Genomic DNA, 27,515 nt, shown 5'->3' on the forward strand with positions numbered 1-27,515 from the left:
AGTCGAGGGTGGGTGGAGTTCTGAGTATATTTCCCTTGTATCCTTCGGTTGTTCCTTAAAGAAAGGACTTAATCGCACAGTCCTCAGAAATCTCTTTACTTGCATTTCCATGTCGAACCAATCTGTCTGTTGAGATGGTACGAATGACAGACCTTTTGATAGTATAGAAACCTGTGCAGGGGTTAGTTCTGTGTTTGCCTAGTTGAATATCTGCATTGTTAGGGGATCATTGGTTATTGGAAGGACGGTCTCCTCATCCATCATCTCCTTGTGCGGTATGGTTGTGTCCATGGTGGGTGCTCCAGTTGTTTCTTCCAAAACATCCTCTGCCTAAAAAAGGAGCTGGGGTGGTGGATAGTTCCTCCATCCACTAATCACCTCACAGACACTGAAAGTCCCTGCCACAGATACTGGAAATAAATAAACCTGAGTAAGTTGAGGGAAAAGGGTTCACGTCTTAGTCAACCGCTGACCACCACCGTCATTGTCCCCTTTCTAATCCTATCCCTTTTTACTTTTGGTTATTAGGTGGTGCTACAAGCACCACCTACAAGTTAAAACTATTTTCATCGGAAGTAAAGAGAGGAGAGAGATGGGATACGCGGATTGGACGGACACATTTGATCGCCGATGCTAATCTCTATGGCCAGTCCTTGCTACTATGTGCCCCTGCCGGCTTAGAACACCACCCCTGGGATCTAATTGTGCTGCCAATGACATTACACTATTTCTAAACAGTCCTGTGAAATATACTGGCTTAACTGCCCTAAGCCCCTGAGCTGATATAATGTAATCTATTCACGTGTAGGCATCATGTATGTACCAGTATCGTCCAAAGAGACCTAACATAAAAGATTGAATGGGAGATTTGGCCGAATTTCGGCCGTTCGTAAATTCCGAACGGCCGAAAAGTTCGGCCAAATTTCCCATTCGGTGGCAAGGGCTGCATGGGGGTCCCCCGCACCCATGTTCACTATACAGTGAATGGGAGTTGCGGGGGTGTCCCCCATAGCCGATCCCGTACAAAGTCAAAATAAAAAATAAAAATAAAAATAAAAAGGACGCTTTCGTGCCGGTTCCCGATCACGGAAGTGAAAGGGAACAGGTGTTGCAGGGTCATAGCGAGTCGGCGGCACACAGCAAAGTGTGCCACTGCAAGGTAAGTAGGTGGGGGTGGTTGGAAGCCCATGGCTGCAATGTTCAGAGGTGAAAAGATCGAACATTTTCAGAAGTGAAAGGGAACAGGCGTGGCAGGGTCATAGCGAGTCGGCGGCACACAGCAAAGTGTGCCGCCGAAAGGTAAGTAGGTGGGGGGGTGTGGGTGGAAGCCCATGGCCCTCTATAGCTCTAAATTCATAATATTAAAATCCCCAGCTCAAATCACCAAACGCTCACTATCTATGCAATCTGCGAGCTGCTTCCTCAAAGGACAGGTTGTCCTGGTTGGGTACATCTATATTAGAATAACTTTCCTCTTTCCAAGTATCGCCCCATAAGCACTAAGAGCCTGCCCTCCAGATCAGATTCTTTTGCGAGCAGCTTAAATTCTACAGATTTGTATATGTCTCTACCCCTCTTACGCCTGACCTTTATGAGAGTATTCCCTGAGCTTACTCCAAGATGGAGCAAGCTTAACCTCACACCCCCAACATATGTGAGTTTCTTGCAACAGCAGGATATCCATTTTATGCCCTCTGGCATACTCCGAAGTGTGCCTGGACTTCCGATCATCCTTCACCCCTCTTACAGTCCATGTTTTTATCGTTAAAAGTTTTATTCATATCTCCCATGTCCTACCTAAATCATACGCATGTGCTACATCGACAAACCATGCTTTTACCACATTCATAATGCTCATGAATCTAGCCAATATGTAATTTTCAACAACTAGTTCTATCTGCAGCACCAAACAATTGCCTTCAATCCCACCACCTCCCATGCCACCCACCCAATTTGATCAGCAAATATCCTCCCAAACATTTAAAACTGCCCCTGTGTGGTACATGCTGGGGTGCACAGTAGCACAGGCCCCTGCTACTGGCCGTAATTTGCCAGGCTGTGGTCTGCCGATTCCTGTTACTACGCATCAATTACATTAACCATTAACCACCTGGGCCACGGTTTGATCCCCACTGCGGCCCGCGCCGCTCTCAGTCCGCGACTCCTTCCCTCCCTCTCCGTCCTTACTCCCACCACGCCCCTGGAGCCTCATTGGGCTGTGCCTGCCCAGCTTCCTGGTGTAGCTCACCAGAGGTCTCTTGCATGCTCTTTCTACCATCCGGAGCGTTTGCAGGTGAGTGCCTTGGCCAGTGACCCTCCCGGGCATGCTGGCTAACTTCTGGGCCACTGTTTGTGCCCCACCGCGGGCCGCTCTCAGTCCCCGACTCCTTCTCTCCCCCTCCCTCCCTCCCTCCTCCTACCCCACCCCCATAGCCTTGATTTGGCAGCCCAGGATTCATCACGCACCAGGCCAGGGCAGCCCCTGCCCGACAGTCCCCTGCGGCTAAGGGCCCTGAGGCAAAGGGCGGCTCCAACTGAGGCGGCTCCACATCATGTCCGCCGGTGTCAGCAGGGAAAGTCAGCGGCCAGCTGTCGACCAGCAGCGACTAGCACGGTAGGAGCAGCCTAGGTGGGAAGTTATACTCAATTTGCATTGCTGGTTCGCGCTTTTAGTCTTGTGCACAACTTGCATTGATAGGTAAAGGCCCCTCTACCCCAATACAGGATTCTCAAATCCAGCTCTGTTTAGTCTGGCACACAAACTGCATTGTTAGGTTACTGTGGTTAGTCTTGCATTGTTAGACATAGGCCTCTCTTCCACTATACAGGATTCCCAAATATAGCTGTGTCTAGTCTTGTACACAAACTGCATTGTTAGGTCACAGTGCTTAGTCCCGTACAACTTGCATTGTTAGGTGAAGGCCTCTCTCCCACTATACAGGATTCCCAAATCTAGCTTTGTTTAGTCTTGCACACAAACGGCACTCTGAGGTCACTGTGTTTAGTCTTGTATTGTTGGGTGTAGGCTTCTCTTCCACTATACAGGATTCTCAAATCTAGCTGTTTTTAGTCTGGTACAGAAACTGCATTGTTAGGTCACTGTCTTTAGTCTTGCATTGTTAGGTGTAGGCCTCTCTCCCACTATACAGCTTTCCCAAATCTAGCTTTGGTTAGTCTTGCACACAAACGGTACTGCAAGGTCACCGTGTTTAGTCTTGCATTGTTAGGTGTAGGCCTCTCTCTCACTATACAGGACTCTCAGATCCAGCTGTGCCTAGACCTGTACACAAAGAGCATTGATAGGTCACTTTATTTGATCTGGTACACAAACTGCATTGTTAGGTCGCGTTGTTTAATCTGGTACACATACTGCAATGTTAGGTCGCTGTGCCTAGTCTTGTTACGCTCACCTGGTATCCACGGGGACGCCACTCAGCCCTGGTTGGATGATATGCGCCTCGAACCCTCTCCGCGATCCCGGGGGGTGCCTCCGATGGAAGTTGAGCCTGAAATACAGGAGGGCTGGATTCAAGACTGGGCCGTCTCTGGTAGGGTCTCTTCCCACCTCTCTTGGATTCAAACCTTCCCTTTGGCCCTCTCCTCACCTTGTTTCTGTAGAGGGCGTGCTCTCCATCCTGCTCTTTGTGGCAGGGTTGCGTAGTCTCGTGGGGGCGTGGGCGACCGAGTTACTTCCCTGGTGCGAGCCCTTTCAAGTGTCCTTAAGGTAGGTCTTGCTACCTTGCAGTCTTTGTATTGAATACTGTTCTTGCCTTCCTTCCTCCTATTGTGGTTAATGTCTTGTCTCTTCTCTTACGTTGTGCAAGAGATTTGGCGTTTTCGTGCAGGCTGGGTTGAGCACCTGCCGGTAATGGATGGCGCAGTGTGTGCAATGCTGTCCGGTAAGTAATGCGCAATGTGCGGCGTTGCTTCACCTTGTATATGCTAACCTGTGTCTTTCTCCTTCTTTTGCAGGCTGCAATGTTCTTTACCGGTGGGCGTGATGTTCCGGAACGATGCTAACCAAGAGGTGACTAACCAGGTATGAATCTTGTAATGTCCGTTGTTCATGTGAAGCCGTTAGTATGCGTTCACTAATGCTGTCCTTCTCTCTCTCTCCTTTTCAGGTCGCTTCGTTTCGGAAAGCATGCAGTGCCCAGAAGATGTAGTTCGCTGGATCGACTGTCCCCAGGTAAGCAGAATCAGGAGTTAACGATGGCTGAAGACAGGATGCTGTTCACAGGTAAGATTCCTATAACAATGTTCCTCTTCCTCTCTGCAGGCTTGCTGTCCCAAGGATTACTGGTATCAAGGACACTGGAGACCGGCCTGGACACGGTGAGCGTTACGCTGCAAACTTGCAGAACAACGCAAAACGTGTTCTGCTGCTTGGGTGTGGTTTAAATAGCCTTCCAGTAAAGTAGTCCAGGTAAAGTAGTCCGAGGCCAACCACACCCAAAACACTATACCGCATAGCTCAGTTCTTGGGAACTGGGCTATGTGAGTGCCTCCAGTCTTGTACACAAACTGCATTGTTGGGTCACATAGGTAGTCCTGTTCTACCCTGCACTCAACCCGCACCCTTAAATTTAGTCTTCATATACGTAACATAGTCATTGAGGCACCATGTCACGCGCGGGCCACACCTATGCAACTCCCTGGCCCCACTGAGAGCCACCGCAGGCGCTCCTTACCCCCTCTACCACACAGCTCACCACCCTTCCACAGGGCACAACCAACTGGCACCCCTCACCGCCCTTTTTTCCCCGCCCCCATCTTAGCCCACCGCTTCAGATTGTCAGTCTCTCACCTACTCGCAGATCCTGCTCTGCACAACTAAGAGCAGCAAGATGGAGATGGAGAGAACGGTTAGATAACTCCCGCCCTCGTAATACACAATCCCGGACGCAGCCCACCAACATCCCCCCACCCATCTACAGACCACTCCCACCTCCCACTTCATCTCACTTAGCGCAGCAAGATAAGCTCTAGCCAACACCCCACTCACCAGAGAACCACCCACTCTCTCCCACACCACCATGCCCACACATAATGCAAGTAAAGGGCGAGACCGCAGACACCTAATGCCCCACCTAGCATCTCCCACTCTCCAACACAGCTCGCAACCACCGCCACCACAATACAGGAGCGAAACCTCACCGCCCGCACCCAACCCAGTCCTAGCTCTCTTCCCCTCCCTCCTCCGTCAACGCACTCCAATTAACCCCTCATCCCCTCACACCTCCTCCATTCCTCCTTTCCCACCCTCACTGTCTCTCCCTACATCAGACCCCGCTCTTCCCACATACACTAACCACCCTCCACCCACGAAGGTGTCCCGCCAAATATCGTGCACCCTCATCAATGCCAGGTCTGTCTCCAAAAACAAACTCCACATCTACAACCTCATCACAGAAGAAAACCCAGACATCCTCTTCATTACTGAAACCAGGTTCTCAGATGACTACGAACCTCTCGCGCCCAAGTCCCTCCCACCTGGGTACAATCTCACCGTTCGTAACAGATCTCGTAGGGGAGATGGCCTTGCTATACTACACAAAGACCAATTTAGGCTAGTAACCATTGACACCTCCACCTGCACCAAAAGGCTACAAATCCCTCCTGATAAAACTCCAACTCGCACCATCCACCTCACACAGCTTCCTTTTCATCTATACACCTCCCGGCTATAATAAAAACTTTGCAGACTGATTTGGCGAAGTTCTGGCCGCCAATCTCATCCAACACCCAACCCTCACTACCCTAGGATATGCCAACATATGGTTTGACTCACCATCGAACCCCATGACTAGATCACTTACAGACATTCTAGACCCACTCAATCTGAAAAATCACACATCCACTCCCACCCACGTGAGAGGCCACACCCTTGATGCAATATTCAGCACCTCAAACATATCCACCAAACACCCGCGCCCACTGTCATGGTCTGATCACTCAGCACTCTGTTTCAACATACTGCTCAATGCCCTGTCCAGTGGCCAACACCCAACATGCCCCCTACAAACTGCCCCCTCCACTTTCCCATTATGGAACAAAGCGGCAATCACCCAGATCTTGAACTCTCACTCCGCAAATCACTCAACTCACTCTTCCTAGTGGAAGGACCACCAGCAATTGACTCCTTTGACTCCTGGCTTTCCAATGCCCTCAAACCCATAACCCCTTCAAAACGTTCTACTCAGAGATTTGGACCATCGCCAAGCTGGTTCTCCCCACTCTCAAACCCCTGAAAACTCTCAAGCACCGTCTGGAACGGGCCTGGAGAGCCGATCCTACAGCCCTAAACAAAAATGCCCTAGCAAAGACATCCAGAACCTACAGATCAGAAATCAAAAAAGATATCATATTATGGTAACCAAATGCAAATCCTAATCTCCACCTGGGACGACCTAAAAGAACAGCAGACGCAGACGGCTGTGCGGTCCTCATCCTTCTCAACCTGCATGCAGCGTTCAATACCATCGATCACACCATTCTATTAGACAAACAACAAACACTAGGAATCAAAAACACAGCCCTGTCGTGGATTTCGTCCTTCATCTCTAACTGGTCGCAAATCATGCACCTCAACCGATTTACATCCATATCACGTCCAGTCTGCAAAGGTGTTCCCCAAGGAGCATCCACGTCAACACTTCAATTTCTACATACAACCCATTCCCGCAATCATCCGTTCTTACAACCATCACTATTACAACTACGCAGATGATACCCAGATCATCCCCAAAATCCAAAATTCCCAAGGATCTGGCAGCCCGGACCTAGAATCGTGCCTCTCGGATATTGATTACTGGATGATGTCCAACCACCTCATTCTCAACCCTGGGAAAACCGAAATCCTACTTTGCGGGAAACCATCCCTCATTCCCCAACCTATCCCGTGGCCCGAATCACTAGGACAAGCACCAATACCCTCAAACGTGGATAAAAACCTTGGATGCGAATTTGAGAACCAACGTATCCAAAACATGTTTCTTTCATTTGCGTATCCTCAGGTGGATTTTCCCCTACCTCACCTACCCCCACCGTTTCTCAGCCATCGCCTCCATCATCCTCTCCCGCCTCGACTATGCAAACTGCCTCTACCTAGGAGCCCCCGCATCTCAACTACAGAAACTCCAAAGAATCCAAAATGCAGCAGCACGCCTGCTCATTAACCTTTCTGCCAGAGAACACATCATCCCTACCCTGAGAGTCCTTCACTGGCTACCTATTGCCCGCCGCACCACCTTCAAAGCCATGTGTATCACCCATCGCGCAATCCACAACACCGGCCCTGAATTCCTACGAGACAAAATTGTCCCTTACCAACCGTCCAGGAACTGCAGATCTCGCAATGCATTTTGCCTTGTGATCCCACCGCATAGCCATATAAGACTTGGCGGCTCCTCCTTCTCCGTTCAAGCGCCAACCATCTGAAATTCCATCCCTCTACACATTCGCAACATCGGAAACCACCTGAAATTCAGGCAGGCCTTTAAAACCTGGCTCTTCCCATTACTCTCCAAAGCCACTGCTCCCTTGAATACTACACTAAATATCCGCCTCCGCTCTAGATCACAACTCAGGGGCCGGCAGCTCTTGCAGCGGTCTCACCTGACACACCACCACTCTCCTCTAAACAACACTGCCTGCCGTCTAGAACCCCAGGTAAGCCAGCAGCTTTCGTTGTGGCTTTCCGGTTCCACCAACATGCCTCACACAACAACACCCCATCCCTACAAACACCGGAGCCAAGCCAGCAGCCTTCTCTGCAGCCACACTAGCATCAGACTCTCCTCAAAATCCATACCCACCAATCCACATGAGAGACAATTAACAATTAGATAGGGGCCCTGGCTAGCACACGCACATCAATAACTATCTCAGTCCCATTGCTAACCTCCAACGCTCACCCTGGGAAGCTCCCACCAGTAGCAACCCGCCTTCACATCCCTACTCCCCAAACTAGTTCCAACAACCCCTCAATGATTGTTACATCACAGATATTTTCATCACAACAGGCTGTAACCTATGGCCTTTCATGTCTAGGCCCCACCTGCACCTGCACAAATCATGGGTTAGCCCCCGCCATTTTGTTGGTTTTAGATAAAGAACGCCAGCACCGTGAAATAAGGGCCGCCTGCCGACCATAGAGGATTCTCAATATTTGGCACAGCCTCTCTTGGCTGACTATAGGACGACACATACTGCAGTGGGATACCCAAGACTCTCTTCTCAAGAATTCCCTAGTTAGCCCTCTACCCAAATTACACTGTTAGTGTAGGCTCTAGCTTGTTTAGTCTTGTACTTAATAGCATTGTCGGTTTAGGCCTCTCCCCCACTATACAGGACTCTCAAATCTAGTTGCGCTCATGTTGGTTCCTAAACCACACTGGATGGTGTAAGCATCCGTCCCAATATACAGGACCCTAGATGCTACGGTACGTATATCTCACACCACTAGCGTGGACACAGGCCCCAGGCACGGCCAAGCATTCATGCATGATAAAATACGCCTACGACTAAGCTCATCCAGCCTAGCGCACACTTAGCCGTCCAGACTGAAACACCTGATGTGCCTCAACACCTCTATCACTAGCATGCGGCGACCACCACCCGAAAGGAATTTGGTATAGCCGACCCACATAAACTCTCTCAACATTAGCAATCTATCCCTAACTCTCAACAGCACCCACCCATGTGCCTGTCCTCTCTCTGGCTGCTTAGTCGAGCCTTGCCAGCCAACCAAGTCCTAGATCGGCAACCTGCACACACGCAACTCCTAAACTAACCCCCTAGAACTCTCCAACGACACCGACTGTGGTCACCAAGGGCGTTCAACCAAGGAAAAAGCGCATTGAGGCCACACAAGGGGGGAAAGAGCGCTATATAAATAACAAAATGCAAGTTCCCTCAGGTACTGTGCAGCCAGCGATCCCTGCGCTGATCTCTTTGTTCAGTGGTCTCAGTACCTGTCGAGTAATTAATTAAAAATAAATGTGTCTATTGCCCCAGACAGACCGTCCTGTAACACCACATCAGTCAGCCCCTCATTCTTAAATATCCAGGGCGTTCTCCCTACCCCCCGCCCACACTGGGGCATGGTCCGACAGTGTGCACGCCAGGATGGACGCCTCAGTCACTTTACCCATTAGTGTGTGGGAGACCAGGAAGAAATCTAGCCGGGATGCAGAGTTGTGTATGGACGAGTGGTATGTGTACTCCAGTATCCCCTGGTTTCTAGTTCTCCGGACATCAGTAACCTCCCACATTGAACACATGCATTGTAATTTACCAGTCGCCTTGGGACCCGAATGGTGGACTCCCCCTGTGCGATCCTGGCCCTGCTCCATGACGGCATTGAAATCTTCAGCCCAGATTATCTCACCGGGTGACAATGTCCCCAGTTGGGAGTCGATCCACTCTAATGCTTCCACTGTGTCTTGATTTGGGCCATAATAGTTGACCAGAGTGTACAATCGGCCCTGTATGATTCCCTGCACCTCCAGTCCTCTTCCCTCCTGATCTTTAACCATTGTAATTAGACGGAACCCAACAGAATTATGGATGAGAATACACACCCCTCTAGAATATGAGGAATAGGAGAGAAGTAACGGTGGCATCCCCAACTTTTCCAGAATTTTGATTCTGTGTCTGATGTCAAATGTGTCTCTTGTTGAAACACAATTTCCACTTGGTGTCTCTGCATGTATAGCAGTACCCTACAGCCCTTAGATGGACAGTTTGGGCCTCTCACATTCCATGAAATATTTCTAAGTGACCCGGACATTACATACCCGCAACAACATTCCGACCATCTAATCTCTCCAATTCTTCTGTACGACTGGCCCCTTAACCTCTGCCATAGACTGCCCCCACCCGCACCAGTCCTCCTGACCCACCTGGTCCCCACTCCTTCTAAATTAGAAACCAGCCATATAGGTAATAATAGTTCAGCCGTTTAAGGTGGCAACACAGCTTTTGGTCCCACCGTACAGCCCAGCTTAGAACCCCAACTATGACCCTCCCTCCCCCACCAGTAACACCAAACAGCCAGTTCCCCCTTCCCACTCCACCCTAATAACACACATTTGCTCACGTTCGGGGGCTCTCCAGGACACAGTCATCCTGACAACCCAGTCCACGGATGTCTCCGCTGCCATAGGATACTGAAGGCCACTGCATTTCCTGCTCTGAGGTTGCATCATACGAGCCCTCTGGATAGACCCCCATACAGTCATTTTTGCCTCTTTCGCGTGGAACTCTCAGCAGGGACTCGAGGAAGGAACTTGCCTCCTCTGGAGTGCCTAGGTTTAGATGGGAAGAGCATCGCATATTTAATGCCACTCTCCCTGAGCCTCCTTTTCACATCGATCGTCTTCCTGGATGATTGTACCTTTTTTTCTGAAAAATCTGGAAAAAGATGGATCTGTGCGTCGTGGTATCTCAGGGAGCCCTTTTCCCTGGCCCTCCAGAGTGCCACGTCACACGTCCCTGTTACGATAGTTCAACAGTCGAGCTATTAGCGGGCGAGCAGGCCTCCCTATATTGGTTTCCTGCAACTTGGTATATGGTGAGCCCTCTCCACGATAAATACTGCTGAGAAGTCTTCACGCCTAGGACCTCCTTCAGAAGGTTCTCCACCATTGTCTCCATGTTGCGCTGGTCTGCTGCCTCCGGGACTCTTATTATCCTCAGATTATTTCACCGTGACCGTGATTCAAGATCGTCTTGTTTATCAGTCAGTTCTTTCACCACCTGCCTGAGCTCCGCTAGGTCCCTCACTGCAGTGTTGGTCCCATCTTCAACTGTGGATATTCTGCCCTCAGCTTCACCATGCTTATCTAGGCAGACCTACATATGGTCCACCTTGCATGTCAAGATGTCAATTTTGTCATCCAGCGATTGAATACTTTCTTGTACCTGACCAAGCATTGCTTTAATGTCACAGAGCACCTCACCAGGGTCCGACACAGAGACTTGTGAGGATCCCTCCTGAAGACCCTCCATGATCCCAGCTGATCTGGGCATTGTAGTGGCTTCGAAATGCAGCAGAGATCATTGCTTGCCCAACTTCTGTGCTTTTGACATGGTGCAGCCTGCGAGCCCCGGGCAGATCATCTTGTCAGAGTATGGTACCGCTACACCAGCTACAAGCTGATCAGTGAGCGACACTGGTGTTTTGCCTCATCCAATCATGGGCCCTAGGTTCTTCAGCACCCCTTTACAAGGTCTTGCTGAGTCTGATGGGAAATCCAGTTGATTCCAAAGCCTTGTTTCTGGTCACACTGCCCTTCACTAGTTGGTGGTATGGGCTGAATCCTGCACCACTCGTTGCCCGCAATCTAATCAGAAGGGCCATCCCTGTTTTAGGCCATCAGTAGGCACAATAGGTCAGAGCACATAATGGAGGCTGCCCTCCCCCCCAGGTTGTGTTCTTCATTCACGGCCCTCCCTATTCACCTCTCTGCCGCCTCGTCAGAGTCTGCCCAGCACAGCCCATCACTTGCACGCGTCTGGATAGGCCCCTAGTCCATGGAGCCACAGGGCGTGTGACTTATGTACCCCTGACCTTCCACTCCATGGGGGTACCAGCACCAGAGATCCCTTATTTGCAGATTAATAACAAGCAGCTGGTTGGGAGCCGCACTAGGCATGACAAGGGCGTGACTCGCCCAGATGCCTGGTGGCCCCCTTTGCGTCTGCTGTGCGGGATGTTGTCCCACACCACCAGTTCACTCTTGCGCCTCCAGCTCTGCTCGACCCCGAGCACCATGGGTTTTCAAAGTTAATCCGAATGTGCACCAAGAATTTGCACAGTTTACAGAACATTCCACAGCTCCTGGCAGTCCAAACGAGGAGGGTACAGACCAGATAGATTAGGATTGGACGGGAGCTCACGGATCTATGGCCATTTTGGCTGGGCTCTCTACCGCCCCCCCATTCCACTGCATAATAATTTTTATTTGAGAATTTCAGAGGTAAAATTCCAGTGGATAGGAATAGCTACAATTATCAATCGCCATATAGACATCATTTTTCTACATGAAAACAACAAACATTATTTAGGCAGTCAGATAGCCTCAATTAAGGCCCACGCTATTGAGATGGACACAAAACAACCTTAAACCCACATATATTGGAAAAATTAAAATAACATTGGGTGCAATGTGGAGGGCAAGGGCACTTACACCGTAGAAAAGTACACACAACAAGGTCACTAGTACACGAATGTGAAGCAACATAATTGTGGCAGAGCTGTAGGGTGCTTAAGGTGAGAAACAGTGTGATAACACATTACAATCCCACTCACTCTAAGCTATCTCTGAGCAGCACAGCCCAGGATCCACAAAGGACTGGGGTGGGAGCAAGGATTTCCAATTTAGGTTTCTACGCTTTACATGCTTCTATGACACAAAGCGCCATGTTTACTTTCCTGCAGCCTGAGTTCCACGCAGGCTTGATCACCTTCCAAATCCTACGGCTACAGTTCACGTCTTACTGGGTCGGCATAAAGAGACTCAGCCGGGCAGCCACCAGGGGCACAGAGATGTGCGTCGTTCCCCTCCAGCAATTCAAAATCAGGAGTAGAGCTCCCCCAAGTTGCCCCAGAAAGTTGTGCTACCCCCTGTCCCCCAGACCTAGCCAAGGTACAGTGCACCGCGGGGGTGTTAGAACGGACTGTGCAATCCACGGATTAGCCGAGAAAATCCGTAGTAAAGAGGAGGCTGATGCAACAACAGTTCTGAGCCACCCCGTGCCTCCAGGTGAAATCTATGCGAGGCCGCGGAGTGCAGGCAGCACCACTGGGGGTGAAACATATAAAGCCTGCCACTGCACCCCAGAGGAAGGCACATGACTGGTCGAATGGACACCCTCCCCACAGAAGTCAGCAGGCACAAGAGAAGCGGCAGAGAGTGCCCCCTGGGAATTACATCGCTGATGTCAGTGGTGAGTACGGAGATTTCCCCTGCCCACAAAGCACTGGTACAGCCAAAGGCGCAGAGCGTGGCCTGGAGAGCCCACACCCCACACACCCGTGCAGAGACTTAGGTAGGTGGTGTGTGACAAGGGGAAAATCAAGAGCGGCACTCAGCGGCCCACGTTCCCGGACATTGTTATTGGTGGGGAGGTCCCCCCCCCTTCCACGCATACCGGAGGCCCCAGCCAGAGAAGGTCCCCTGCACCTTTCCCCACAGGGGCCAGACTGTATTGGGAGCCAAAGCGGAGGGTGCCCCAGGAGGAGGGCAGAAGGCCCCCTTCCAGGAAGGCACCGCTGAGCAGCAAGCCCCCGGGGGGCACTGGTCCTACCCTGAGATCGCGGAGGGGGCACAGGATTGTGAAGAGGCCCGTATTACTCACTGTGGAATCTGTGGGGGCAGCAACACCAGCGCTGCGCACTTTAAGTGCAGAGCACCCTAAATAGAACCAGAATCCGGTCTGAAAGGACTTGGCCCACAGCCAAACCTAATGCGGTCCTCCAAGGAGGGCAGGGAATGCTCAGAGGGGGAAGCATGACCACCCACCCCGTAGCGCCGGGTGGTGACAGAGCAGACTTCAGCGAGCGGTGGTGTCCCCCAACACCTCAGATTCATACAAGGATTAGAGGACCTCGAAGTGAATGAGCCCAAGTGGGCCTGGGGTCTCTCTATACCTGCCAACAGTCAGCTAACCCAAACACAAATGTATATTGCCATACATGAGCGGAGCGGCCCCGCTCCAGAAATTCAAGTATGACCGAGCCCCCAGGCCAACAAGAGAACAGCCCCCCCAGGAAATAAAACTATGGCAGATGATGTGAAATCTATGAGGAGAGATATGGCGGCGATCTTGGAGGAACTGAAAGGTTTTATATCCGATATCACACATAGACTGGATGGACTAGACAGAATAGTGGTTGATATGGACGACCGAATCCAAGGACTAGAGGCCAACCAGTCATCAGTAGATGACCTGGAAACCCAGTTCGATATGCGGATCTCAGAGCTAGAAAGAAGGGAAGAGGAATGTGCCTTAAAAATTGATGATTCTGAGAACATGGAACGACGAAGAAATCTGCGCTTTTTTGGGTTCCCTGAAAGGGAAGGCGAAACACAAAGAGGCACCGTCCAAGCAATTAATGGTATTGTCAAAAAGTTGTTCAACGATGAAAACACCATGGAACCCACCATTGACAGAGCCCATAGAGCAGGAGGCGGCATCCGAGGCCCCCGCTTCATACTGGCGAGGTTTCATTTTTACCCAGAGAAAACCAATATTCTATAAAAGGCCAGGGCGATGGGCCCAATACAATGGGGAGAATCCAGGGTCAGCATTTACCAGGACCTGTCTTCCTTCACTCTGTCCAGACGTCGCCTCTACGGCCCCCTGACGAAATGGCTCAATGCAAAAGGAATCTGCTACAGATGGGGATTTCCCTTCTCCCTCAACTTCGAACACGAGGGTTAAAAATACAATTTGAGAACCGTGGATGACATTGGCAGGGTATCACGAGAACTACTGGGAGAACACTCTGAGAACGAGAATTCCATGGCAGTGAGGGAGATACAGGGGAACACCCAAGGGCTGAGAAACCCAATGACAGATGACGCATCAGGGGATGCCGCAAATTCAAAAAGTTGAATCCTCCCTCTCCAGCAAAGACCTGAAACAGAAACTGAGAAATCTAAATAGTGGGTCCGATGGGAGTCCTGCTCCATACCCACTTAGCTGTTGAGGAATTAATTCAAAGTGGCAGGGGACTACACACCGTCTCCCAGACAGTTCTGCTTCCCGGAGTGGGAGGCTCGATCCTGGGGGTGATGACGGTGAGATCCAAGACAACAAGCCACATGAGGTTGTTGGGAGGAGGGGGGACAAGGGGTGTGTGCAAAAGGCAAAAGTTCTTCGAGCTAGTTTTGAGGGGGGCTCAAAGTAACGATATTGTGGGAATAAGCATGCCTGAAGAAGGAGGGGAGTCTGATGGTCTGGACCAATGATGGTGTACATCGCATCTGCGGCTCAGACGAGTTCAAAAAGGGGGGAGGGTGTAAAGTTGAAGTTTTGGGGGTTGTTCGCAGGGGGGGCGTTTTTATTACATATGCAAGTAACACAACACAGGGCGTGCACCACATATCAGCAGTGGCAAGGTAAAGTACCTGGTGGCTTGGCCATCGGGGACCCAGATTTATACAGAAACTATAAGGAATCCTGCATGCATGACCTGATCTTCGAGATTGCTCTAGGCTCACTGAACGTTAGGGGTCTTAACTCCCCATCGAAGAGATCCCTAGTGACCCGGGAATTTAACCGCTTGAAGCTGGATGTTATGCTCTTACAAGAGAACCACTGGAAGAGGGGGGAGGAGCCAGGCATGAAAGCCAGGGCCATTGAAAAAATGTATCCTGCCTCGTGTGAATCCAAAAAGAGAGGGGTATCGGTGGTAATTGCGAAAAAGCTGGGCTTCACGGAACTCTCCACCCTTGAGACCCAGAAGGATGCTATATTTTCATCAAGGGACTGATAAAAGACTAAAAGGTTTCCTTAATTTAAACTTATAGCCCAAATGAAGGACAGGACCATTATTAGGAAAAAGTGAAAGGGAAAATACCAACCTTTGTAGCGGGGCACTTATTGGGGGGGGCTTTAACATGGTCCTGGACCCGGAATCGGACAGGAAGGGGGCAATTCTGTCAAAGGGATCTTACGTACAGCGCAAGATGGCCCGGCCTTCTCCCAAATAAAAAACAAACTGGCGGTGATGGATGCAATGGTCCGGGAGGGAGAAGCGGTCCCATCTTCCACTTTTCACTCAAAGGTCCACGCTACCTACTCTAGGATAGATTATGTCCTCGTAGACGCTGCCCTGCTACATAAAGTGTCAGCCTCAACCATAGAGCCGGTCCCCTGGTCATACCACGATTTGATTAGCGTTAAACTGGGAGAATGGTGTCCTGAGCAGAGGAAGGGGAGGTAGATGTGTAATTACCTGCTGTTGAAAGATAGAGAGGTAGCCCAGAGCCTGTTAAAATCAATAAAGGAATTATCGACAATGGGGGGGTGAGGCTGACGACAGTCTGGGAGGCATTTAAGGCCACGATACAAGGGGAACAAATCCGACTGGGAGCGATAAAGAAAAGGGAGAGAGAGAAAGAGGAGAAGGCCCTAAGAAGCAAGATATAGGCACTAAAACCTATGGGGATGCTAAAATCACAAATATCCCCGAATAATTTGGCAATAGTACAAAAATACAGAACACAGTTGAAGGATCTCCTCCTGTATCAAACAAAAACGAGCATTTCTCAAGCAAAAATATATGGAAAAGGGAGAACACACAGACAAAATACTAGCCTGGAAACTACGAGCTCAAAGAAACACCAAGAGAATAGGGCCCATCCGCCAAACAGATTCAAAAAGGGTGTATAAAGACCAACAAATAGAGGAGTTCCCAAATACTATGAGGCCTTCTGTTCGACTGAATATACAGGGGACAGAGCTTGGATAGACAAACTCCTCAATACGCTCCCGATACCAGGCATCCCCCCAGAACAGGAAGCCACACTAGAGGCCCCATTCACAGCCGACGAAATTAGCTTGTGTATAGGGAAGATGAAATAGGGAACATCTCCAGAGGAGAATGGCTTCTCGGTCCGATTCTTTCAGATATTCTGTTCCACTCTGGCACCCTTCCTGGCTAAACCATTTAACCAGGTACTGGAATCAGGTATCCTCCCAGACTCCATATTAAAGGCTCTGATAGTGGTTCTTCCCAAAGTGGGTAGGGACCCAACACAATGCCAATCATATAGGCCTATCTGCTTGTTAAACGCAGATGCAAAAGTGGTTGCAAAAACGTTAAGTGTCAGACTGGAAATGCTCATGCATTCTTTAATCCATGGAGACCAAGTCGGCTTTATTATGGGACGGCAGGGCGCAGATAATATCCGCAAAACAATTGACTTAATGCACCTGACTCAGGAACAGAATCTGGATGGCTTTCTGGTCTCCATCGACTCTGAAAAAGCTTTCGATAGGGTGGATTGGGTATGTGGAAGGTTCTTGAGAGAATGGGATTGGGCTCCAACTACCGTAAATGGATCACTGCACTATACACAGACCCGGCGGCAAGGGTTCTAGTCAATGGTACAAAATCACAACCCCTTCTCTTAAGGTGCGCCGTAGCTGAGTTTAAACTGTCACTGTTCGCGGATGATATCCTATGCTATCTGTCTGAAGTGCATCAATTACTCCCCAAACCACTAGACCAAATCAACACATTTGGGGCATTCTCGGGTCTAAAAATTAATAACACAAAGTCTAGTGTCATGCCACTACAGCCTGCACACAGAATAGCCCAGGAAACGCGAAGAGGGATGAGGCTGGAAAACAAAGAAATAACATACCAAGGGATATGTCTCCCCTGCGATCTTACTCATCTGATTGAAGTCAACTTCACCCCTGCCCTGGCCAAACTGGGTGCAGATCTTTCACACTGGGCCCCCGTGACTCTTTTATGGCATGGCAGGATGACCTCAATTAAAATGACGGTCCTCCCGCAACTATTCTATCTATTCACAGTGATCCCCACTCGTCTCCCAGACTCTTTCTTTGAGAGATTTAACTCTATGATCTCCCAATTCATATGGCAAGGGAAGAGACCCAGAATCAAAAGGACCTCCCTTACTCTCACCAGAGACTTTGCCCTGCCGGACTTCTACTTATACTACAAAGCAGCACAACTGCGCATCCTCTTAGAACACACAAGAGATGGGCACATTCTGGTCTTACCTGGAGGATATGTATGCGCTCCACGGGAAAGTTAGTGACCCGCTGCGAGCCCCGACCAAGTCAGTACCAATAAGTCTCAGGGAGTACCCATTGCTTGGGGTAACATGGACCTTGTGGAAGATAAATGGGAGAAATGTGTCCCTCTCCTCCTGGCCTTCCCCTCTGAGCTCAATATGGGGTCCACCTGTAGAGTTAGTTAAAGGGGATTTAAAAATGCTCAAATGTGGTCAGACAAGGGTCTGGAGAGAGCGGGACAACTCTTCCAAGAGGGATGGTTCAAAAACCTTGAGATATTGAGGGAGGTGTTGGGGGAGGAGGGGGTGGCAGTGTTTGATTATCTGAGGCTGGAGGGCATCTGTACAGACCCCAAGGTCCTACCAAACCTCTCCCGTCCATTAACAGCCTTTGAACGAGTTATCAGTGAGTTTACCACCAGGAGGGGGATCGTGCCCAAACTGTACAGAGTGCTGGTTACGGCAAACTTCGAAGGGAGACAAAATTTCAAGCAAGCTTGGGAGATGGCAACTGGGAGAGTAATAACCGTAGAAACATGGGAACAGGTATACAGCATTATGTCCGAGGGGAATCTGTTCACGGCGAAAATGGAGCATAACTTTAAAATGTTACATGGCTGGCACCTAGCCCCCCGTAACATTTCCAAAATGTTTGCCGGGGTCTCTCCCCTCTGTCCCAGGGAATGTGGGAAGCGGGCCACATCATATCACATGTGGTGGACATGTCCCAAAATCCAGGTGTATTGGACTGAAGTCCTTAGTTGGATGAAAGAGGTGGCGGGCATAACTTTCACACTTGACCCACTGCAAATGTTACTGGGGTTACCAGGGTTACCGGAGAAGACCAGGGACGAAAATAGGCTTCCACAAATATGTGAAGCGATGCTGAGAGCGGCCCAGGTAGCAATAGTGCAAAAGTGGAAGAGCTCAGCTATTCCCTCTAAAATAGACTGGTCCCTCAAACTCCGGGACATATTCGTTTTGGAAAAACTCACTGCAATGATAAACGATAAGATGGAATCCTTTCATATGGAATGGGGAATGCTCATACTGCATTGGGGTCATAGCCGACCATAAAGTGATAGCATAACCATCCATAAGGGTCGACTGGCCAGTCAGGTTGAAAATACTAAGGGCACGCCCAGGGTCTTGTGGGGGTTGGGGGGGAGTCTCCCCTTAGGAAAGGAAACTTAAAAGAGCCTTAATGACTGCACAATTAAGGTGCCCTGAATTCCTGCTGTAATGCCATAACAAAGGTTAACTTGAAGAAGTACATGCTGTAACCCAGTGTTGTATAAGTTGGTCTGTAAGGGAGAGGGTGGCGGGAGGGGAGAGGGACGTTAAGGGAACAAACTGCTACTGCCAACATGCTTATTATTGTAACTGTTCCTCGTGCAATAAATAAAACGTTTTACAATTTTTTTTCAAAAACAGACTTCGCCGTCTGCTTAAAAGTTTTTTTAGTGAGCTAGAATTGTAAAGATCTGGCCCTCTGTATCACATTCTAATTTATTAGATTTCTGGTCTTTGGCTAATCGCCCAAAACGGATGAATGGCAGTAGCTAACCCAGGCACTGCCACAGTGTTCAGTTGTGACCTTAAGTCCCTTTAGATACACGTGCCAAGACGAGGTTTGTAATTCATCTTGTAGTCAATTAAGAGCATAAAGAGGAATTATAGAGTGGCAGAGAGGGCTGAAAGGAGCGGATTAAAAGGAGGGTGTGGAAGGTGGGGGGGGGGGTGGCGAAAGCCATGAAAAGCCATACCTTGTTGGTGATACTCTTGTGTTCCTCCTGGCAACCGTTCTGGGTGGCTCCTTCTTCAATAGGGACATCGCTTTTGGGAGCAAATGGAACACTGCAGGCAGGGCAAGTCTGCGGAGAGAAATTGGCAGTGTTGTAATACAGGATTAGAGAAAAGGATGTATTCAAATGCAACATGAGTGCGGTGCAAGTCAAGTTTCCCCTTTGGCTCCATAATCGCCCAGAAAGGTAATTGTGTTTATATAGATAAAATATGAATCCGTTCATGACAAAAACAACATACAAATTGGGATCCCAGACAAAGCCGAGGTCCCCTTTTTTCAACGGTGAAAAGTTGTAATGTGCTGAGCGCGAAGATCGGGTTTGCATTGTCTGGAAAGGAAGTATGTGGGAACAGCCACAGCCCAGTTCTGTCATTCTTCGTTTGGCAAAAGAGAAATAACATTATTAACGTTGTTTTTTAATAAATGCTACTGGTTACCACCGTTTTTTTCCGTTTCGTAAGTAACCGGTCTTAATGTTACTTAATTTACTGAACTCGGAGGATGTAAGACACTGTTGGCATTTAAACCGGACATCAGCAGGTTTAAACACAGATCTCGGCAGTACACGCTGGTCTCACTGAGCTAACTGACCAGCATCGTGTAAGGTTCGTTTAGTAAAGGCAGGTGGAACTGCTAAATGTGACATTTCTAAATGGCCTGTTGAGTGGGTTTCAAGAATTCGACTTTCCTGTACAGCACCTGCCTAGCCTAGTGCAGTTGGTTGCACTAACAAGCCAACCGTACTGGCCTTTGAAATAGTGTGGATAAACGTCACGAACCACGTGACTCCAAGGTGTGGTTGACCACTGTTGTATTGTCACACACCGACAGAAGAGAATGAATGCCACGGCAGACTTTGTGTTTAACAAAAACTAAACAGTAGCTTGACTCAACAGTGTCAGGATAGAAAAACAGTAGTGTCCAGGTCCTTTCCTTCATGGGGATACTGTTCTCCCCCAGGATCCCCAATAATACAGACCCAGGGAAAAAGTACCCAGCGTACTCTTTGCTGCTGGTTCTCTTCACAGGTGGATAGCGCCCTGCCCACTATTTGTAATACACACCAGAAGAACAAGTTACTTACCAACTGGTAACGTTCTTTCGATTGGATGTTCCTCCAACGTATTCCTCATCTTAGATGTATTCCATCCAGCTTTAGCTGCTTTGGAAAAAAAATTCGGCAGAGGGCGCCATGCGTCGATGTCGTCGAGTTGATGGTCCCTCGAAGGGCGACGTAATAGGGTGTATAAGTACCACGCGCAGCGCCCGTTGGCCTCAGTTCTGTTTTTCCCCCTTCATTATTGATTTTTCACTGTGTAGACTGTGCCGGCAGAGCGGTATTTGCCTTGCGACAGTTGGAGTGGCAATAGCCCGGAAAAATCTACAGAGGGGTAGGATGGGAGGGCGATGAGGAATATGTTGGAGGAACATCCAATCGAAAGAACGTTACCAGTTGGTAAGTAACTTGTTCTTCGAGTGGATTGTGTCCTCCAAGGTATTCCTTATCTTAGATAGACTCCCAAAGCAGTATGGACAATTCCTCGGGAGGAGGGGTTAGATTTTTCGATACCCTTACATGGCTGAGTATAGTACTGCTCTACCAAATTTAAGCTCCTTAGACTGGGAAGCATCCAGGCTGTAGAATTTTGAGAAAGTATGCAGCAAGGACCAAGTTGCTGCTTCACAAATGGACCTTATAGGAACACCTCTTTGTAGGACTGTTGAAGAGGCGATGCCTCTGGTGGAATGAGCCCTTAGACCTTCTGTTGGGTCTTTTTGTGCTAATCTGTAGCATTCTGAAATACAAAGCACAATCCAGCGTGATATTGTTTGCTTTGTCACTGACTGACCCAATTTCTTTCCTGTGTAGCCAATAAACAGTTGATTGTCCACTCTAAGCTTGGAAAGCCTAGAGATGTAAAAGCTTAAAGCTCTTTTCGGATCCAACCTGTGTAATGTTTCCTCCTCCTTACTAGGATGAGGTGGAGGATAGAATGCGGGTAAGACAATTCTCTGACTTAAATGAGAATTTTAGGACCAAATTGAGATCCCAAATTAGAACTTGAAATGGTTAAGGAGGAAACACATTAGTGAGTCCTTTTAAGAATTGTACTAACAAAGGAATTTTGAAGTAGGAGCATTCTTCCGACGAGCGCTTGAAGATGGAAAGCGCCGCTAGATAACCTTTAATGGTTCCAACATTTAGACCTCTATGTGCTAGGGTCAGGAGGAAGGACAGTACTTCCGGAATGGAACATAGAAAAGGATCGACATTCTTTTCTCTGCACCAGTTGCAAAACTATTTCCAACGGCAATGGTATAGAGACTTTGTTGCTGGCCTTGTTGCCGAAAGCAACACCTCCATGATGTCATCTGGAAGGTTCCAATCCTTGTATCTCAGCCTTTCAGTTACCAAGGGTGAAGGATGAGCGTTTTTGACCTCTGGATGGAGAACCTGACCCTCCATTTGAGAGAGCAGGTTCTCTTTCTGAGGAAGACATACTGCGGGACAGATGGACATGTCTAGAAGGTCCGGATACCACGTTCTCCTGCCCCTATCCGGGGCAATTAGGATCATGCGGCTCCCGAAGCGTCTCAGTCTCCTGATGACCTGAGGAATGACAGGAATCGGAGGGAACACGTACAATAGTGGGAAATTCCACTCCACCACGAACGTGTCCCCCAGGGCTCCTCTCGGAATAAATTCCCTTGAGCAATACCTTTCGCACTTCCGGTTGATTCTGGTCGGAAATAGGTCCACTTGAGGGGTTCCCCAAAGGGCGAAGATCTCTTGAATGACTTCCTGAGCCAGTTTCCATTCGTGGGACACTGTGCTCTGTCTGCTCAGATCATCTGCCGTCATATTCTCTTCCCCGGCTAGGTGAACTGCCGTTAAAGAGATTCCTTCTTGAATTGCCCAATAACAGAGTTGCATTGCCTCTCTGCATAGAGGTAGTGACCCTACACCTCCTCTTTTGTTTAGATAATGCATGGCCACTGTGTTGTCCGTCATTATCAGGACATTCTTTCCTCTGACAGATGGCAGGAAAGCTTTCAGTGCTAGTCTGATTGCTCTCAGCTCCAGAAGGTTGATGTGTAGTTTGGACTCAGATGGAGACCGACTGCTGATTGTCAGATCGTTGGCATGAGCTCCCCACCCCTTGAGTGAGGCGTCCGTCACTACTGTGATCTCCGGCCATGGTTGCCACAAAAGTTCTCCTTTCAGGATATTCTCTGAACAAGTCCACCATAGAAGATCTTGACGAACCTTGCTCGGAATCTGGAGAAGATCCGTCATTCGACCTGAGAACTGGGACCATTGAGTCTTTAGAGGCCATTGAATGGATCTCATTCTCAGATGTGCCTCTGGCACCAGAAAGATACAGGATGCCATGAGGCCGAGTAACCTTAAAAAGTAGTAGGCCTGAAGATTTTGGGCATTTTGGAATTTGGAAACCATCTGAAGAATGTCTTGAGCCCTTGACCTGGGAGGCGAGCTCTTTCCCAGGGATGGGTCTAATACAGCTCCTATATATTGGAGCGTTGAGAAGGTGTCATTTGTGACTTCTTGAAATTGAGGGAGAAGCCCAGTCTGTGGAGGAAGTGGCAGGTGACTTTCAGGTGATCTAGTGCCTGTTCGGCAGGACGTGCTCTGATCAGCCAATCGTCCAGATAGGGTTAGACGTGAATCCCCCCTCTCCTGAGGTGCGCTGCCACCACTACCATCAGTTTGGTGAAGACCCACGGGCGGAGGTCAATCCGAATGGCAGGACTCGAAACTGATAGTGTGAGTCGCCAACTACGAACCTCAGGTATTTTCTGTGCTTGAGATGAATCGGCACATGAAAATAAGCATCCTGGAGGTCCAATGACACCAACCAATCCTGAAATTGAAGGGCATGAAGGATCTGAGAAATGGTAACCATCTTGAACTTGTCCTTCCTGAGGAACTTGTTCAAGTTTCTTAAGTCCAGGATGGATCTCAGTCCTCCGTCCTTTTTGGGGATCAAAGAATACGGAGAGTACCATCCCTTGTTCCTCTCCGCTGCAGGTACCGGTTCTATAGCACCTTTCTCCAGCAGGGTCCAACTTCCTGCTGTAGGAGCGGGTCTGAAAACTTCAAAGGGTGTATCCTTGGTAGATTGCTTTGAGGTTGCGTTAGAAAAGGAAGGCAGTAACCTTGGGCTATTATTTCTAGAGCCCAAACATCTGAAGTAATGGCTCGCCATTCTTGCAGATGCTGTGATAGCCTGCATCTTACAGGTGTCTTGTGATGCAAGTCCTCAAAGTGGTTTTGAGGCGGTTGCTGCAGCTGCTGACGGCAGAGAGGCTGTAGCTGGAGCCGGCTTTGCACGTTTTCCTCGTCTGCCGCAAGTGGCCTTTCTCTGGCCCCTTTGACTGGCCATTCCTCTCGCCTTTCCATATGAGGAGTAGTAACGATAGGATCGTCCCCTCCAAGATTGACCTGGTGCACAAAAAGGCTCAGGTTGCCTGATGGAAGCTCCCAAAGACTTGCCAGCTGTCTTTGAGGTCTGCAACCTCTCAAGGCTCTTGTCAGCCTTGCTGCCAAAAAGGTGAGCCCTGTCAAAGGACATGTTCAGGAGACGGTTCTGCACGTCTGGTGCGAAACCCGACTTCCGTAACCATGCAAATCTGCACATTACTGTGCTAGTGCTCATGGACCTGCTCCCACTATCTACAGTGTCCAATCCAGATTCAAGGGATTCCTGAATGGCCTCCTTCCCATCTCTAACGATGGCTAGGAATCCTTCCCTTTCATCCCCTTCTGGTATGTGCTCCTCCGCCATCGCAATGCACTCCCACAGAGTGTACGAAACTGAGTTGGCTGATTTTAATGCCATACTCCCAGCTGAAAATACCTTCCGTGCCCAGCCATCCACACGCTTATCGTTCCTGTCCAGAGGGATAGAAGGGTACGCCAGTTTGTTAGAAGCTGTGGCTGCTTGTATGACCAAACTCTCGGGAGTGGGATGTTTCGACAGATAACCGGGGTCGCTACTGGCAGGGCGGTATTTTGAAGTAAGGGATTTATTCACTGGCGGAATAGAATCCGGAGTCTCCCAATTTTTGGTCACCCTATTTTGCAAGGCTATGTGAAAAGGTAGTATTGGGTCTTCAGTAGGACCATGATCCAATATGTTTGTTAGATCATCTTGGATGAATTGGGCTGGAGGTCTGGCCCATCCTAAATAATCTATTACCTTTGTCATTAGCTGACGGTATGATGGACTGGCATGTTCTCCTGGTTCTGGTCTACCAAAGTAATTTTCACGAGATGTATCAATACCACTTGCATTGTGCAGTGATTCAACCTAATCCCTCATCCTGCTTTCTTCTGAAATCAGGCATTCCGGGACATTTGGGGTGCCATATTCTAGCCCATAAGGTACATTCTCCTCATCAGATTTCTCCTGTTCCTCAAAAATGGAGGTCAGAGACTTGAAGAACTCTTTCCTAGGAAGAGGTTTGAAAACCTTTTCTGGGAGAGGTGGAGGAGGAGTATTAATGGGCCCTGAAGGGATTACAGGTTTTTTCCCTTTTTCTGGTTGATTTTGCCGAACTGGGGGTTTCGGCGTTGAGGGCTTCGGGGTCGATGTCGACAAAGGCGTCGATAGCGTCGGAGCAATACCCGTCTTCGACGGCGCCGGCTTCAATGGCGTCGAGGCGCTCTTCGAAGACTTGCCATTCGAGTTGTGTTCGGTCTCGGACGGCATCGGGGACCTCGAGCGGTCGACTCGACTCGAGCGGCTTTTCTCGCTCGGCGTCCTAGAAGGTTCTCTATCCTTCCTATTTCGATCACCCGGGCTCGAGGGTGCGCGAGTGTCGGAGCGATGACGTTCCCGGCCGGCTTCCAAGGAAGGCACGGACCGAGGCTTCGCTTTCTCGAACACCGCCATAATTTTGACCCTGAATGCTTCCCATTCTTCGGATGATGAATGTTTAGTGGGACATTTCATCCTTTTTGGGGATTCGCCTGAGGACGAGGTGGAGGGGGACTTGTGGCATTGTTTCTTCGATTTTTTCATCAAAGACGACGAGCAACGGGAATCACTTCGGGACCTGGACCGATGCCTTTCGCGTTGAGGAGATGCCTCTTCACGGGACCTCGACTCAACGCTAGAGGCTTTACGGTCGGATTTGCGACCTACCTGTAGTTTTCCTCTCCTTTCTCGCAAGGCCTTTCCCGTCATAGCCTGACACTTCGTACAGGCCTCCATGTCATGGCCTTCTCCGAGGCACCACAAACACTCTTGGTGCGAGTCTGTGATTGACATTTTTGAACCGCACGACTTGCACTTTTTGAATCCCGATCTCAGGGCCATGGTCGGCATCGATGATGAGGACATATTCGATATTATTTGCTATTCTCACAGAACTCGAGGCGCTGCGAATCTCCGAAGCAACGTTTACTGCGGAAAAACAGAACTGAGGCAACGGGCGCCGCACGTGCTACTTATACACCTGATGACGTCACCCTCGACGGAGGCCTTTGAGGGACCATCGACTCGACGACATTTCGATGCACAGCACCCTCTGGCGAAAAAAAAATTCCGAAGCAGCTAAAGCTGGATGGAATACATCTAAGATGAGGAATACGTTGGAGGACACAATCCACTCGAAGGATAGTGTCTGGAACATAGCTCCCTGACCCAGAGGCCTATGGTGCTCAGGTTCACTGTGACATTCAGGGTGCCCTTCTCCCTCCCTAATATCTCTCACACTCCTGTAGTTTCGGCTCCAATCTCTCCCTCTAATAATTCTCTAGATGTTATAGTACTTCACAAGAGGGATATGGTGCCATTAATACTGCGGTAGGCTCAGGGTACAAGGAAACAACAGGGTCCCGGTCCTGTGGGGGTACTACGTCATTCCATCGCCAGGTTTATTTGGTGGATTTTTTTGCTGCTGAATTTTGGCCAAAAAAAGCCATAGAAATATATGTTACAATTGGGGACCCTCCCCCCGAGCCCTCTTGCCAGTGTTTTACTATCTATTCCCTATCCCTCCACCCGTTATGTCCCTTTATCCAACCCCTTCCCATATTTTTCAATTACCTTTTTAGTCAAAAATCAGTGGCAAAAAACTCAGCAGAAAACACTCTTGCGATGAATTGACGTCGTACCCCTGTGGGCTCTCCATAGGTCTTTTCACAACATGACATGCTGCTTCAAGGACTTTAAGGGTTCACCACACCACAGCTGGCAATCTCTTCACCCCAACCCTCGCTTCACTGCTCCTGGAATTCGCTGGCTCATGTAGCTGTCCTCCGGGTTTTCCCAAGCAGTCACTTCCTTCTTGGATCTTGACCTCTGCACGCTCATCTCTCCTGCTCCCACTGTTGCACTCCCATCGGCCTCTGCCTAGATGGACATCTACTTGGCCCCCAAGCTCAAACTCTCATTCTCTTTCTCTCCTTGTGATTGGACAAATGCAGTATTATCTTGTATGGAGTTGACAGATTGATTGGTTGTATGAGGCAATGGTTCCTCATCTCCGCCAGTCTCTGCTTTCTGAGATCATACCTTACAGCAAGTTGCATGCTGGTTTCTTATACCAACTACTCAGCAAGGGGATGGTTTCCATTCCATTGCCCAAGCCCCCACGGGTAAGTCTTTGTATCTAGTACGCCATATGCCATTTTTGCAGGTGGACACTTGCCCCAAAAGACTGACCAATTTTTGCGCCCTCTGTTTCGGCAGCAGGCCTTCTCTGCCCCTCCCCAGACAAGAAAGCATTCAGCTTTTGCTCTATAATGCCTTCTGCTTCCAAAATGTGGCATTTCTCAGGGTGACGCTACCCTCTCTGATCCCTCTGGGCTTCACAACAAATTACTAAGCTAGATATGCAAGGGTCCTTTCTTTGGCTAGAATGCTGAAGTTATAATCATTTATCAACTGCCCAGA

General features: G+C 49.3%; 1 protein-coding gene across 4 annotated transcripts in view; it reads right to left on the bottom strand.

The window, feature by feature from the left end:
- Positions 1 to 27,515, bottom strand: part of ADCY9 (adenylate cyclase 9) — a 725,821-nt gene that overhangs the window by 220,704 nt on the left and 477,602 nt on the right. For all 4 annotated transcript variants that reach the window (XM_069646827.1, XM_069646826.1, XM_069646829.1 and 1 more), the window contains exon 4: positions 19,550 to 19,657. In XM_069646827.1, the coding sequence (XP_069502928.1) occupies positions 19,550 to 19,657 (108 nt within the window). The remainder of the gene's footprint in view (positions 1 to 19,549; positions 19,658 to 27,515) is intronic.

Source organism: Ambystoma mexicanum, chromosome 2q (genome assembly GCF_040938575.1).
Source record: "Ambystoma mexicanum isolate Mex_15411 chromosome 2q, UKY_AmexF1_1, whole genome shotgun sequence".
Classification (NCBI taxonomy): Eukaryota; Metazoa; Chordata; class Amphibia; order Caudata; family Ambystomatidae; genus Ambystoma; species Ambystoma mexicanum.